General features: G+C 39.7%; 1 protein-coding gene across 1 annotated transcript in view; it reads left to right on the plus strand.

Annotated features, from left to right (window-relative positions):
• LOC128647704 (cytochrome P450 2J6) overlaps window positions 1-3172 on the plus strand; it is a 171819-nt gene extending 168647 nt beyond the window's left edge. Inside the window, exon 9 of the mRNA XM_053700450.1 lies at window positions 2600-3172. Within this exon, the coding sequence (XP_053556425.1) occupies window positions 2600-2787 (188 nt within the window). The 3' untranslated portion in view covers window positions 2788-3172. The remainder of the gene's footprint in view (window positions 1-2599) is intronic.
• Window positions 3173-17090: the final 13918 nt, after the last annotated feature.

Here is a 17090-nt window from a genome sequence, read left to right on the forward strand (position 1 = left end):
AATTATATTTAAGTTGGGGGGGGTTAAGGTTCGGGTTAGACTTAGGTTTAGGGGTTAAGAACTTTAATATAGTGGCAGCAACATTGGGGACGGCAGATTAGGGGTTATTAAGTGTAGGTAGGTGGCGGCGACATTGGGGGCGGCAGATTAGGGGTTAATAAATATAATGTAGGTGTCGGCGATGTTGGGGGCAGCAGATTAGGGGTTAATAAGTATAATGTAGGTGGCGGTGGTGTCCGGAGTGGCAGATTAGGGGTTAATAATATAATGTAGGTGTCGGCGATGTCGGGGGCGGCGGATTAGGGGTTAATAAGTGTAAGATTAGGGGTGTTTAGACTCGGGTTCATGTTAGGGTGTTAGGTGTAGACATAAAATGTATTTCCCCATAGGAATCAATGGGGCTGCGTTAAGAGCTGAACGCTGCTTTTTTGCAGGTGTTAGGTTTTTTTCAGCCGGCTCTCCCCCATTGATTCCCATGGGGAAATCGTACACGAGCACATTTTGCCAGCTCACCACTACCGTAAACAGCGCTGGTATTGAGGTGAGATGTGGAGCAAAATTTTGCTCTCTGCTCACTTTTCTGCAGCTAACGTCGGATTTGTAAAAACCCGTAATACCAGCGTTGTCTGCAAGTGAGCGGTGAGGGAAAACTGCTCGTTAGCACCGCACCCCTGTTACCCCAAAACTCATAATCTAGGTGTATGTTTGTCTAGTTAACTGTTGTGTCGGCTAGACTATGGTACAGTGGGGAGCTTGAGGCTTCCTTGGATCACCGAAAGTTATATGGTGCTGTTTTATGGATCTGAGGGTGGACTTTTGTTGTTCCTCATGATCGCTCTTTCTGGGGTGTGGAGTTACTCTCTGCTCCTTGTCCTTCTGGGGAGTTCATTTACCTGGGCGGTTTTGTAGCAACCTTGGGTTCGCTTCGTCTTTTTGAGGTTTTTCTTACAGATGTTGGTGGTCCTTTGGATCTCTTATTGGGTCCTCTGTTCTTCACCTTGGGGGTAGAGGGAGCTTCTCTTCCTTTGGGCCAGAGGTATGTTTCGTGGGAGCCGAGAGCCGCGGGGCTTGGCTCCTCGGAGTCCTAGGAGGCCTTTGTGCTCAGTGGACTCTAGGGATTCTGAGTGGTCTCTAGCTTGGCTTTGCAGGCTGTGTAACTGATGGGCAGTTACTTGTTTTCTAGTTATACAGTTGTTTATTAGGTGTTGGGTAATTTCAGGCTGTGATGCCCTTCGAAGGGGCCATCTAATGTACCCGCCCTTTGTTGCATTCAGTGTCCTCTAAAGCTTGGGTATTGTTTTCCCAAAAGTAATGAATGCAGCTGTGGACTCTTACTGTTTAAGAAGAAAAACTTTTATGCTTACCTTATAATTTTCTTTTCTTCTGACGGGAAGAGTCCACAGCTCCCCGCCCGTGTTTTCTCTATGGGGTAACATATTTTTTGTTCCTCTGGCACCTTTTTCCCCTGATATATCTCCTACTGTTCCTTGTTCCCTTGGCAGAATGACTGGGGGATGAGGGAAGTGGGGGAGGTATTTAAGCCTTTGCCTGGGGTGTCTTTGCCTCCTCCTGGTGGCCAGGTTCTGAATTCCCAAAAGTAATGAATGCAGCTGTGGACTCTTCCCGTCAGAAGAAAAGAAAATGATCAGGTAAACATAATTTAAGTTTTTCATAAGATTTTGAAGTGTGATTGTTGGAATTTGTTCTCATTCAGCCAAAAGAGCATTTGTGAGATCCTCCCAAAAGTGTTCAATTGAGTTGAGATCAGGGCTTTGTGCAGGCCACTCAAGTTCCTCCAAACCAATCTCGTCAAATCATGTTTTCATGGACCTCGCTTTGTGCATATGGAGAGGCCTAGCCCAAACTCTGAAAAACAGTGCCAGACCATTATCCTTCCACTACCACATTTTACAGTATGCATTATGCATTCTCCTGGCATCCACTGCACACAGATTCTTCCATAAGACTGCCAAACAGTGAAGTTCCAGAGAATACGCTTCCACTGCTCCAGAGTTCAGTAAAGCCATGTTTTAAACAACTTTATCCAAAGCTTTTCCTTGGGCATGCTGATATGAGGCTTGTGTACAGCTGTTATGAAAACCCATTTCATGAAGCTCCCAACATACATTTGTTGCGTTGATGTTGCTTCCAGAGGCAGTTTGGAACTCTGTAGTGAGTGATGCTACATGCACTAAACAGCCCTGCACTCTGTTTTTTCTACTATTACATGGCTTGGCTGGACCCACACATGTCAGTGTTGTCTCCTACTCTTGAAGCTGTTTGCTGTTCCTAAACAGTTACACTTCACAATAATAGGACTTACAGTTGATCAAGTGCAGATCTAGTAGGGCAGACATTTCAAAAACTGACTTGTGACTTTGCTTGTCTATGAAAGTTTAAAGGCTATGTGCTGTGTTTTATGCCCCTGTTAGTAATGGGTGTGGCTGAAACAGTAGCTGTGTCCACATACTTTTAGCCTTATAGTGTATGTCTAGTTATGATACCTTGTTAAATTGTTTATATGTGTCTGTATTTGTAATGGTGGTTTGCTGGCTCAAGAACATCCTCTGCTCACTTTCTTAATTTCTTTTTTTTTTAGGGCCACGAGTTTGTCTCGGGGAGAATCTCGCCCGCATGGAGATTTTTTTGTTTTTCACAGCTTTGATGAGTAACTTTGATGTTCTCTGGCCTGATTCCAAAACATCTCCTGACCTAAAGCCACAGTTTGGTCTCTCCCAGACTCCTAAACATTTTAGCATGAAGCTGGTGTCCCGCAAACAACAATAATTTATGAATGTACATATGGAGACTAAAATATCTTATTTTGAAAGAATAGAGCATTAGTGTGTGAGGACAAAATCTGGAATTTCTTGGCTTTGTCTATATTTTAAAATGATGATTTTTGTGCCATTAAATTTCCTTAGTTGTTTAATGCTTCTAATATATGTGTTGAATAATAAAATAATTAAGTTACCTGAGCTATGCATATAATAAGTGTTATAAATACTCAGTATAACCTGACAGAAAACTGCAAAAAATGATTGTTTCCGATATGAACAACTAATTAATTACCTATGTATATGCACCAAAAATTATGTTGTTTTATATAAGTGCCTAACTTTTAGGGTGCATTGACTGTTTGCGAATTAAATTTATTATGGTGTGTAAAAAAGGTAGTTTTTTCTGGAGAGTACCTTAAGATTTCAGTCAAAATTGGAATCCACATGGATGCATTTCAGTTATGAATAGAAGCATTTTTGCAATATAAATGTATTAGCAATAATGCTTCTAATAATAGCTAAAGCTGTTTCAAAAGTGTATTTAAGTATGCACCATGTGCCAGCATTTTAAACACAGCACTTGCTTAGAGAGCCTAAGCTGCTTGTACCATCTGGTAATGACACAATTTGTTAATTTCTGACATAGTACAAACCCCACTGGTACTCTGAGCAGCTGCAGTATTTAAAATGCTGGTGCACTGAAAATATCTAGCTATGCTTCACATGCATGTTCAGAGAAACATGTTAATACAAAAACAGAGATAACTTTTACTAGAAATATTTTACCAATACATGTATATTGCAGATATATTGCAGATATGCTTCTATGTCAAAATCACATTTATGCTTTTTATTGTGTAATAAAATAGATAGATAGATAGATAGATAGATAGATAGATAGATAGATAGATAGATAGATTGAGAGATTGAGAGATACATTTGCATAATCATTTACTTATACACAAGTATTATCATACTTAGGTACACTACAAACTTAGGTATTTTCTTCTCATTAATAGGGAAGATGCTCTTTTCATAGTTGAGTAATTAACTTTCTGAAATATGGGTAATAATATAACACACCTGTCAGACTTCCAATTGTGCATATAAATTATACCACATTATTTCAAAGAACTATTTAGGAACTATATTTTTAATATTGGCTCACTATTAATACATTTGGATTATCCTACATTATTGGTGGAATAATGTTATCAAGAATGACATCAATAAAGTATACTATCAGCTAAAACTTAAAAAAGATAAGCTTTCAGAGACCAACACATAGCAGCTAAAGTAAACAAATGTATTCCAAGGACGTCAGAAATGGACCAATCAGAGTTGGATTAGTGTCTATATACTAGGGCACTCATTTTCAAACCTGTCCTCGGGTTTTCCCAACAGACCAGGTTTTCAGGATTACCTTGGATAAGAGCAGATAAAATAACCATGTTTACTAATTGGCTGACTATTTCACCAGCGCTCAATATATCCTCAAAATGTGGTCTGATAGAGAGGCCTGAGGACAGGTTTGAAAACCAGTGTACTAGGGTGACCAGATCTGAGGGCGGGAAAATGGACACTCCGTCGACAACATGAAAAACCAAGGAATGCACACAACACACGCAAAACAAAGGATGAATGATTAGACTACAATATTTCAGTTACAGTATTTCAAATAATTTACTTGAAATAAAATACTGAAATTAAAAATTTCTAATATTTATTATCAGTGTTAAGAATATACTTTACATTTTACATGGTACCTTTCTGAAAACATACAGATAAATGTAACAATATACATAGGCATTTTCAGCTGAAATTCCCACATACTTGTAAGAAGTGGTGATATTTTAACTCCATTGCCAGTCTCCATCATATTTGGTAACATGAAAATACAAAAAATATATAAATATACAACAAAAGTACTTTTTTAGTACCATAAACATTAAGGGCTGCACCTCACTGACGAGGCAAGGTGTTCCTTGTGTAGAGGAAGATTGCCAGGTATTTTGAGGCCTTACTCATGGGATCAGACTGATATACTTCAGTAAAGTTTTCCTCTGTGAAAAACACAATTGGGCTAAAAGAAGCTTCTCCTAGGTGGTAACTTGCAATAGAACAAGCTACTGAGCTGTTGTTCATTCCTAGTTGCACGCTTCTCTTTCTGTATGCATTTGTATTATGGCCCTGGGAAAGTCTCCCTAGGGGTTATGGAGGAAACCAGACTTGGACTCCTTAACCAATGTGCTTAGAGGAATATGACTGCACCTCACTGACGAGGCCCAACAAAGACTGAAATGATTGTCTGGGGTTGTCATGTTCCTTGTTTAGAGGAATATTGCCTGGTATTTCGGTGCTAGACTGACCTTACTCAGCAGGATCAGACTAATATACTTCAGGAAAGTTCTTCTCTGTGAAAACACAATTCAGCTAAAAGAGGCTGCTCCTAGGTGGTAACTCAAAATAGAACAAGCTATTGAATTGTTGTTTGTTCCTAGTAGAGCACTTCTCTTTCTGTATGGATTTGTATAATTTGTCTCCCTAAGGGTGATGGGGAAACCAGACGAGGACTCCTTGCCCAATGTGCTTAGAGCAATATGACTGCACCTTACTGACGAGGCTTAACAAAGACCAAAATGATCGTCTGGGCTTGTCATGTAAATTTACAACCAAAGTACTTTTTTAGTACCATAAAAACTAAGGACTGCACCTCACTGACAAGGCCCAACGAAGGACGAAACAATCATCTGGTGTTGTCATTTTCCTTGATCAGAGGAAGATTGCCTGGTATTTCGGGGCTAGACTGACCTTACTTAGTGGGATCAGACTGATATATTTCAGTTCTCCTCTGTGAAAATCACTATTGGGCTAAAAGAGGCTGCTCCTAGGTGGTAACTCGCCATAGAACAAGCTACTGAACTGTTCTTTATTCCTAGAAGTGCTTTTATTTCTGTATGCATGATGATCATCTAAAGCTCTCTAAGAGAATGCTCGCCAGTACTTCTATCTCCCTGATGGAATTATATAAATCTACTTTTTACTCTCAAAATAGGGTGTCTCACTAAAGGACATATACTGCATTTTTATACGGGAATGCGATGCATAAATTACAAAACTGAACAATTAAAATTATCATTTTAAAATCATACAAAAGAACGATTTAACCATTTACATAAAAATATGCTGGAAAAATTGTATTGTTAAGTTGCATCAAAAATCTTAACAAAAGTGTTCACCAAATATTGTTTTTTATCAAAAATGTAAAATTCGTATATGTAAATTTCAAAGGAATAAATCATATTAAATATGCACAGTGTAAATCATAATCCCCTCGATTTGCAAAAAAAAAAAAACACTTAAAAACTCGTATTTCTAAATACAACGCCAATTATTGTTTCCTTGTAAAATAGGCTGAAAATGTGTATTCCATGAGCATATATGAAACTTTTTCTCAGCTCCCAGCGTAATTCTCTAAACCCTCCTCCTTGAGGACTCTGTTGAGTCTTATGGATCTGCTTCCCCCGTCACTCCTGGGCAGCGACAGGTTGGTGGGGGGTAGACAGATCTTTCCACTACATCAGGATGGCTGAGCGGTGGGCCGGGAGCAACCAAGGCCAGTGTTTCTGCAGCCTTCAGTGGCTCCAGCTTAGTTTCAAAATTACAGGTCTCAGGATCCTCTTTGTGTGCTTCAAGTCTGGCCCTGCCTATTGCACTTTTGCCCAAACTTTGTGATACTATTTCACATTGCGGTGGTGGTGGCTAAGAGGAGTGGGTGGTGGTGGTGGACATGGGGAGCACTCAAGGTGGTAGAGCAGAGTACACGGCTGCAGTATTCCTGGTACAGGTTAGTGTGGTGCCAAGAACCGCTAGTGACCAGCTGAGGGGGATCAATGAAAGGCAGGGTGGCAGTAGAAAAACGGTTAAAGGCCCAAGGGGATCAAATAAGACAGTAAAGGGCCCTGCTAATGATGTTATTGTGCAGCATATACAGGAATTAACCACTTCCACTAGGGGTGTGCATAGAATTCCTGGGTACATGGAGTTAGTGGCCAGTTTGTGCAAGTGACTGCTTGCTAGGAATATTGCCACAGGTCAGTGAGCCAGAGGTGGATTGGCAGCAAATCAATTAGGGGATTCTTGATGACTCACTGCTGGGTCCTGTAATACTTTCACTTGCTATTCTTTCTTACAGGCGTCCATGGAGGCTTGGGCAGCTACCTTTGTGTCACAGAAGGATGGTTCTTTCCAGCCGCAAGTTCCCTCTGTGGCTGCAGTTCGGGTGGCAGTGGTGCATGCACCCAGGCTGACGCCTTTGGTGGCCATCCCAGGCCTATCTAGCATTGCTGGTACTTCTGGAGCGGGTGAGTCCTTATTTCGCCACAAAGTAGGGAGGATGATTCTTACTCCACGGAGGACTCAGTGGCTCAGTTCAAGGGTCTGCAAAAAAACTTTTTAGGTTTGTGAGGAAGTTAGTAGATGTTAAAGAGGCTGGTGCAGTGGGTGTAATTCCTGATGGGAGTGAGGCACAGTTATGCCAACAGCACATACAGTGGGTTAAGTAGGGTCTGCTAGGGCTTTGGTGGTGAGTACTTCAGACACCTATCCATGTATAGTACATTTGTTGCATGCCCATCTGAAACCTAGGGTCGTTATTAAGAGTAAAGAGGAGAAATATGTAAAAATCTTCTAGCTCTCTAGGGTGCCACACACCAGGTTTAGGAGATGTCAGATGATAGGACAGTTGACAAGAAAGCTAATAGGCCAGAATCCTATGAAGAGTGGAGGAAATGCTTAAGGGTCTTAGTGTCATGTTTTTTAGAATCTCACTCACAGCAGGTGTTAAACATATTAAAATACACTGATGCTATTGATGACATCCACTAGAGGCAAGTGATCAGCTTGGTGGCAGTACAATTTCGACTTTAGGAGGATGCTAGAATCCAATCCAATGCTCCACTTGGCAATGAAGGAGATGGATCTTTGGTCAGATTTAAATTATTGGATAGTTTGCGAGGCCAGACTTGGTCAGGTGGCTAACTATCTAGACAACTTTCTTCTCCAGAGTTTAGCCAAGTCTGGTGATTGTGCCACAACATTACATTTACAACTAGACACGTCTCCTCGGTGAGCAATATTATTGCTGATGAATTGTCTAGCGGTCAATGGTCCAGGTTTAAGGAAGGAGGCTTCTGCCACTCATGCTAGTGTTCATGAATGAGTGTCATTCTTATCTTGGCTTGATTCTTCTTGGAGGTCCCCATCTGTGCATTTATTTTTGCAATGGATAGCCTGTTTGCATGATGAGGGCCTTTCCCCTGGGGCAACAGGGAGTCGAACAGCTGCCATTTTCTTCTTTTCTAAATGAAATGGGGTGGGACATGTGTCCAAATCTTTCCTGGCTAGGGCAATGTTTAAGGCTTGGAGGGACGAGAAAGGACTAGTTACTAGATGTAGACTATTGCAGATGATTGTAATCTTGCTGCACTTTAGCAAGCTAGTGGCTAAGTCAAAAGTTTGTGTGGGGTCGGCTTTGTTTAGAGCGCATGTAAAGATTGAAGGAGGGTCCATCCTGGTGCTTGTAGCACATTAAAAAAAAGACCAGTTAGGTAGGGGTAGATGGCTCAATATGCTTTTGCAGATGGAGTCATCTATTTTTCCAAATAAGGCTTTGCCTGAGATATCTGGCCATCAGGCCTCAGGTTGGTGGTCCTTACTTTCTAAATTTCTGTCTTGGCTAAGGTTGTGGTGAGTTTGGGTTGGGATCAATCAGTGGTGGCTCTTCATTCATTTAGAAGGTTTATCAGAAGAGGAAATCAAGGGTTTGAGGTGGTGGTTAAGAAGTATATTAGGCCTTTGAAGAAAAAAAAATTCTGTGTGTTTTTGTATTTGTTTTTTTGGTAGTGTTTTGTTGGTGAGAAGTCGTGGTTGATATATTCTTGTTTTTTCACTTTTGCCTCAGCTGTGCTAAAGCGGGGGGGGGGGGGGGGGATTAGGCCACTCTTATGTTCACTGGGTAGCCCTACATGCCACATCTAAGTTTGGAGGTTTTCTGTTTTGATTGTCGGTGGCCAAGCTGTGTATTCATTGGCATGGTGTGGTTGGACTGGCCGTCTTAAGTGGCAGAGAACAGAAGGAAGATATTGCTACCCCTTGGTTCTTGCATCTAATGCACCTGTAGTGTAAGTCAGTTTATATTTTTGATGATTGAAAAAGTGAGAACACGAAGGAGGGGTGCAGACAGGGAGCATGAGTTAAAAATCAGAGAAATGTTTTTGATTTATAATCTAGAAATGTTAAGACCTAACGGTATGTATAAGGACTTTGATTGGTCTCTCTTTGGCTAGCAAAATTAGGATTAACATAGGCCTCTGGTAGTTATAAATTGTTCAAATGCCATTTTTTATATTGTACATATATACAGTATATATATATATATATATATATATATATATATATATATATATATCTATGTTTAGACAAGAGATGTTACCAGCGCTAAATTATAACCAATAGAAAAGGTGGACAAAATGTGGTATATTATGTAACTACCTGATTGTTAGGTGGATATGCAGCATGAAAAAATGATAAAAGTGTACCCTTAACACTTATAAAAATGTTAACAAAAAGAGAATAAATCACATAAGATATTCAGCGCAACAAACACAATGTAAGAATTGTTATCAAGATAAAGTCAGTCTTAATAGAAGGTCAGTCCTGATATAAAGCACTTCTCTGATCTTCGTTCTTGATGCTTCTAAAGCCTTTCTATCCCCAGTATTATTGTGAGATGGAATATAAATGATACAATGTAGTGGGTCTCCTTACCGGAATTACCCTCAATCGTATGAGGTAATGAATGCTCTCAATTATTAGCCCAGGCAACTCTGAATCGGTGGTGATGTTTCATCTGTAACAGTTCTTTACAGAGTGGTTTAGTTGTTCTTTTGCTCTGTTCTTGTACGTGCCACTTGTCGAATGGAAACTTCCAAAGGCTATTCTCCTTGTGATATGGATCCTTCTTGTGGTCTCTCAGGAGTATGGTATTCCTCCGATTCAATGTTTATAGAGGAGAAAAGAACAAACAGCGTAATACTGTATAAAAAATGGATTTATTACAGATACTTTAACGCTACACACTTACATTAAAAGCCCTCAATACATGATGAGGTAAGCATTCACATGTATAAATGATACAAGATGTAGGTTGGACCAGGCCAATCTAGTTGTGCAGGACTGGATACAATGTAAACCTTAGTCCGGGTATGTTATATTACCATACTAGTTGATATTAAAAAGTCACTCCAGAAAAAAAGTGAGGCTTCCAATAAGAAGCTTCTTGGTGCAAACAAATAACGGTGAATTAGGTCTGGATATAGTTTGCTATATTTGGGAATAAGGGATTGCAGTGCACTTGCAAAACCAAATCATTAAAACAATTTGAATAGGTACCATAAAAAAGCTAAACTAAAAAGTTCGCTATAAGCCCAAGAACACACTGTGAGTCCTTTGTTTCCTGTGGGTGGTTTGTCACTTTTCAGCGTGTTGGAAGCTTTAAGTTAGTGTAAGGCAAGCTGAAAGAACCGGACCGCTGTGGGTATGAAACTGCACTGCCGCTATTTAAAAAGAACCCTTTTAATTAGCGGCAGTGCAGTTTTATACCCACAGCGGTCCCGTTCTTTCAGCTTGCCTTACACTTCTTGCCTGTTCCGATCAGCCAATAGAATGCAAGCTCAATCTGATTGGCTGATTGGATCAGCCAATCGGATTGAACTTGAATCTGATTGGCTGATTCCATCAGCCAATCAGAATATTCCTACCTTAATTCCGATTGGCTGATAGAATCCTATCAGCCAATCTGAATTCGAGGGACACCATCTTGGATGACGTCATTTAAAGGAACCGTCATTCGGCGAGTAGGCGTCGGTTGAAGAGGATGTTCCGCGTTGGCTGGGAAGAAGATGGCTCCGCTCCGGAAGAAAGAAGATTGAAGATGCGGCTTGATAGAAGACTTCATCCCGATGATGGACTTCCGACTTCAGCCCGATGATGGAGTTCTTCAGCCGCCGCTTGGATCAAGACTTCGGAACCTCTTCTGGACCGATCGCTGAACCCGGTGAGGTGAAGACAAGGTAGGGAGATCTTCAGGGGCTTAGTGTTAGGTTTATTTAAGGGGGGTTTGGGTTAGATTAGGGGTATGTGGGTGGTGGGTTGTAATGTTGGGGGGGTATTGTATGTGTTTTTTTTACAGGCAAAAGAGCTGAATTCTTTGGGGCATGCCCCGCAAAGGGCCCTTTTCAGGGCTGGTAAGGTAAAAGAGCTTTGAACATTTTTAATTTAGAATAGGGTAGGGCATTTTTTTAATTTGGGGGGCTTTGTTATTTTATTAGGGGGCTTAGAGTAGGTGTAATTAGTTTAAAATTGTTGTAATATTTTTCTAATGTTTGTAAATATTTTTTTATTTTTTGTAACTTAGTTTTTTTTTATTTTTTGTACTTTAGTTAGTTTATTTAATTGTATTTATTTGTAGGTATTGTATTTAATTAATTTATTGATAGTGTAGTGTTAGGTTTAATTGTAGATAATTGTAGGTATTGTATTTAATTAATTTATTGATAGTGTAGTGTTAGGTTTAATTGTAACTTAGGTTAGGATTTATTTTACAGGTAATTTTGTAATTATTTTAACTAGGTAACTATTAAATAGTTTTAGGTTAATTGTAGGTAGTTTATTTAATTAATTTATTGATAGTGTAGTGTTAGGTTTAATTGTAACTTAGGTTAGGATTTATTTTACAGGTAATTTTGTAATTACTTTAACTAGGTAACTATTAAATAGTTCTTAACTATTTAATAGCTATTGTACCTGGTTAAAATAAATACAAAGTTGCCTGTAAAATAGATATTAATCCTAAAATAGCTACAATATAATTATTATTTATATTGTAGCTATATTAGGGTTTATTTTACAGGTAAGTATTTAGATTTAAATAGGAATAATTTATTTAATAAGAGTTAATTTATTTTGTTAGAATAAAATTATATTTAACTTAGGGGGGTGTTAGGGTTAGGGTTAGAATTAGCTTTAGGGGTTAAAAAATTTATTAGAGTAGCGGTGAGCTCCGATCGGCAGATTAGGGGTTAATACTTGAAGTTAGGTGTCGGCAATGTTAGGGAGGGCAGATTAGGGGTTAATACTATTTATTATAGGGTTATTGAGGCTGGAGTGAGGCGGATTAGGGGTTAATAAATTTATTATAATAGCGGCGCGGTCCGGTCGGCAGATTAGGGGTTAATAAGTGTAGGTAGGCAGCGGCGATGTTGGGGGCAGCATATTAGGGGTTAATAAATATAATATAGGGGTCGGCGGTGTTAGGAGCAGCAGATTAGGGGTTCATAGGGATAACGTAGGTGGCAGCGGTGTGCGGTCGGCAGATTAGGGGTTAAAAAATTTTAATAGAGTGGCGGCGATGTGGGGGGACCTCAGTTTAGGGGTACATAGGTAGTTTATGGGTGTTAGTGTACTTTAGAGCACAGTAGTTAAGAGCTTTATAAACCGGCGTTAGCCTCTAACGCTGGTTTTGAGGGCTACCGCCCAACTCTAAATCTAGCCGTCCATTTTTTATACAGTATTACGCTATGTCTTGTTTGTTCTTTTCTCCTCTATAAATATTGAATCGGAGGAATACCATACTCCTGAGAGACCACAAGAAGGATCCATATCAGAAGGAGAATAGCCTTTGGAAGTTTCCATTTGACAAGTGGCACGTACAAGAACAGAGCAAAAGAACAACTAAACCACTCTGTAAAGAACTGTAACAGACGAAACATCACCACTGATCCAGAGTTGCCTGGGCTAATAATTGAGAGCATTCATTACCTCATACGATTGAGGGTAATTCCGGTAAGGAGACACCCACTACATTGAATTATTTATATTCCATGTCACAATAATACTGGGGATAGAAAGGCTTTAGAAGCATCAAGAACGAAGATCAGAGAAGTGCTTTATATCAAGACTGACCTTCTATTAAGACTGACTTTATCTTGATAACAATTCTTACATTGTGTTTGTTGCGCTGAATATCTTATGTGATTTATTCTTTTTTTGTTAACATATATATATATATATATATATATATATATATATTGTTTTTATTTATTCTATCATATTGGTATAATTAGTGTAACAAATGAAATATTAATTAATAATTATAATAATTAAATTATATGTTCAAGGATTATACTGCAATACCAAAAGTATCCATGTGACAGCAGTGTTATTAAACAGGATCAGCTAGATTACAAGTTGTGTGGTACGGCTATACCACTGAAAAATTGGCCTTTGCTCGGAATATTCAACTCACCCGTATTTCAAATCGTGGCGGTACGGCTATACCGCTAGTTTTTTAGCCTTTACCGCAACGATCCATTCCGCACTCTAAAAATGGCTTTTGAGTGTGGAATATTCAGCTCACCCGTAGTATAGGTTGTGCAGTCAGGCTATTCCGCTAGCATTATAGATTATACCGCCACAATCCATTTGGCTATCAAAGGTCAGTGGTTAGGGACTTTGCAAAACTTAAATGTTTCACAAAACTCATAACAAAAATGTTACAAAGTACAATAACACCCATATACTACCTATTAAACCCTAAACCGCCACCCACCCACATTGCCAATACTAAATAAACCTATTAACTCCTAAACAGTCAACTCCTCACATCGCTACTACTAAAATAAACATATTAACCCCTAATCCACCACCCACTCACATCGTCAACACTACAATAAACCTATTAACCCCTAATCCGCCACCCACCCGCATCGCTAACACCTAAATAAAACTATTGACCCCTAATCTGCCGCCCCCGCATCACAAATACTAAACTAAACCTATTAACCCCAAAACCGACAAACACCCACAGTGCGACTACCTAAATAAACCTATTAACCCCTAAACCACCGGCCCCCCACATTGCGACAAACTAAATTAAACTATTAACCCCTAAACCTAACACCCCCTATCTTTAAATTAAAGTTACAATATAACTACCTTCAAATAAATAATAACTTACCTGTGAAATTAAAAAAACTAAGCTTAAACTATAAATAAACCTAACATTACTATTTTAAAAAAAATAAAACATACCAAAAATTGTGAAAACACTGCGTGCATTATAGTTTTTTCACCTTTGGGGTTGCTCAGGTATTATAATTTGGAAAATAACTTATTTTGCGTGCGCGTTAACCTGCATAATCCAAAAAGCCAGATTACATGCACGTTTATGTATTCCCCCATAACAGTCAATGGAGAAGACAAAAAGAAAAAGAAAAAAACGACTGCCAGATTATCGGCTAGATTTGGAGTTTTGTCGGTAACGACCCAAAAAACTAACGCCGGCTTTTTTCTGGCCGCACCATAAAAATAACTCTGGTATTGAGAGTCCACATAAAGGCTGCGTTAGGCTCCAAAAAAGGAGCGTAGAGCATTTTTAACGCAGCTTCAACTCTCGATACCAGAGTTGCTTAAGCAAGCGGCCAGCCTCAAAAACGTGCTCGTGCACGATTCCCCCATAGGAAACAATGGGGCTGTATGAGCTGAAAAAAAACCTAACACCTGCAAAAAAGCAGCGTTCGGCTCCTAACGCAGCCCCATTGTTTACTATGCGGAAACACTTCCTACGTCTGCACCTAACACTTTAACATGTACCCCGAGTCTAAACACCCCTAACCTTACACTTATTAACCCCTAATCTGCCGCCCCCGCTATCGCTGACACCTGCATTTTTTTTAACCCCTAATCTGCCGCTCCGTAAACCGCTGCTACTTACATTATCCCTATGTACCCCTAATCTGCCTCCCCTAACACCGCCAACCCCTATATTATATTTATTAACCCCTAATCTGCCCCCCTCAACGTCGCCTCCACCTGCCTACACTTATTAACCCCTAATCTGCCGAGCGGACCGCACCGCTATTATAATAAAGTTATTAACCCCTAATCCGCCTCACTAACCCTATAATAAATAGTATTAACCCCTAATCTGCCCTCCCTAACATCGCCGACACCTAACTTCAATTATTAACCCCTAATCTGCCGACTGGAGCTCACCGCTATTCTAATAAATGGATTAACCCCTAAAGCTAAGTCTAACACTAACACCCCCCCTAAATTAAATATAATTTTAATCTAACGAAATTAATTAACTCTTATTAAATAAATTATTCCTATTTAAAGATAAATACTTACCTGTAAAATAAATCCTAATATAGCTACAATATAAATTATAATTATATTATAGCTATTTTAGGATTTATATTTATTTTACAGGTAACTTTGTATTTATTTTAACCAGGTACAATAGCTATTAAATAGTTAAGAACTATATAATAGCTAAAATAGTTAAAATAATTACAAAATTACCTGTAAAATAAATACTAACCTAAGTTACAATTAAACCTAACACTACACTATCAATAAATTAATTAAATAAACTACCTACAATTACCTACAATTAACCTAACACTACACTATCAATAAATTAATTAAATACAATTCCTACAAATAAATACAATTAAATAAACTAGCTAAAGTACAAAAAATAAAAAAGAACTAAGTTACAAAAAATAAAAAATATTTACAAACATAAGAAAAATATTACAACAATTTTAAACTAATTACACCTACTCTAAGCCCCCTAATAAAACAACAAAGCCCCCCAAAATAAAAAATGCCCTACCCTATTCTAAATTACTAAAGTTAAAAGCTCTTTTACCTTACCAGCCCTGAACAGGGCCCTTTGCGGGGCATGCCCCAAGAAGTTCAGCTCTTTTGCCTGTAAAAAAAAAACATACAATACCCCCCCCCAACATTACAACCCACCACCCACATACCCCTAATCTAACCCAAACCCCCCTTAAATAAACCTAACACTAAGCCCCTGAAGATCATCCTACCTTGTCTTCACCTCACCAGGTATCACCGATCCGTCCTGGCTCCAAAATCTTCATCCAACCCAAGCGGGGGCTGGCGATCCATCATCCGGTGGCTGAAGAGGTCCAGAAGAGGCTCCAAAGTCTTCATCCTATCCGGGAAGAAGAGGCGATCCGGACCGGCAACCATCTTGATCCAAGCGGCATCTTCTATCTTCATCCGATGACGACCGGCTCCATCCTGAAGACCTCCACCGCGGACCCATCTTCTTCCGGCGACGTCCAACTGAAGAATGGCGGTTCCTTTAAGGGACGTCATCCAAGATGGCGTCTCTCGAATTCCGATTGGCTGATAGGATTCTATCAGCCAATCGGAATTAAGGTAGGAATATTCTAATTGGCTGATGGAATCAGCCAATCAGAATCAAGTTCAATCCGATTGGCTGATCCAATCAGCCAATCAGATTGAGCTCGCATTCTATTGGCTGTTCCGATCAGCCAATAGAATGCGAGCTCAATCTGATAGGGGTTAATACTATTTATTATAGGGTTAGTGATGCGGATTAGGGGTTAATAACTTTATTATAGTAGCGCTCAGGTCCGGTCGGCAGATTAGGGGTTAATAAGTGTAGGCAGGTGGAGGCGACGTTGAGGGGGGCAGATTAGGGGTTAATAAATATAATATAGGGGTCGGCGGTGTTAGGGGCAGCAGATTAGGGGTACATAAGGATAACGTAGGTGGTGGTCGGCAGATTAGGGGTTAAAAAAATGTATTCGAGTGTCGGCGATGTGGGGGGACCTCGGTTTAGGGGTACATAGGTAGTTTATGGGTGTTAGTGTACTTTAGAGTACAGTAGTTAAGAGCTTTAGAAACCGGCATTAGCCCAGAAAGCTCTTAACTACTGACTTTTTTCCTGCGGCTGGAGTTTTGTCGTTAGATGTCTAACGCTCACTTCAGAAACGACTCTAAATACCGGAGTTAGAAAAATCCCATTGAAAAGATAGGATACGCAATTGACGTAAGGGGATCTGCGGTATGGAAAAGTCGCGGCTGAAAAGTGAGCGTTAGACCCTATTTTGAGTGACTCCAAATACCGGCGGTAGCCTAAAACCATCGTTAGGAGCCTCTAACGCTGGTTTTCACGGCTAACGCCAAACTCCAAATCTAGGTCTATGAGTTTTGCGGTAAGAAGGGTGCGTTGCTAACTTGCACGTTATTGTCACCGCTCACTTACCTACAGTGCTGGTATTACAGGTTTTTATAAACCCGGCGTTAAAAGTCAAGAAGTGATCGTAGAGCAAAATTGGGCTCCATACCGCACTCCAATACTAGCGCTGCTTAAGTCAGCAGTGAGCTGGTTGTACGTGCTCATGC

The sequence above is a fragment of the Bombina bombina genome, chromosome 1, assembly GCF_027579735.1.
Source record: "Bombina bombina isolate aBomBom1 chromosome 1, aBomBom1.pri, whole genome shotgun sequence".
NCBI classification, from domain to species: Eukaryota; Metazoa; Chordata; class Amphibia; order Anura; family Bombinatoridae; genus Bombina; species Bombina bombina.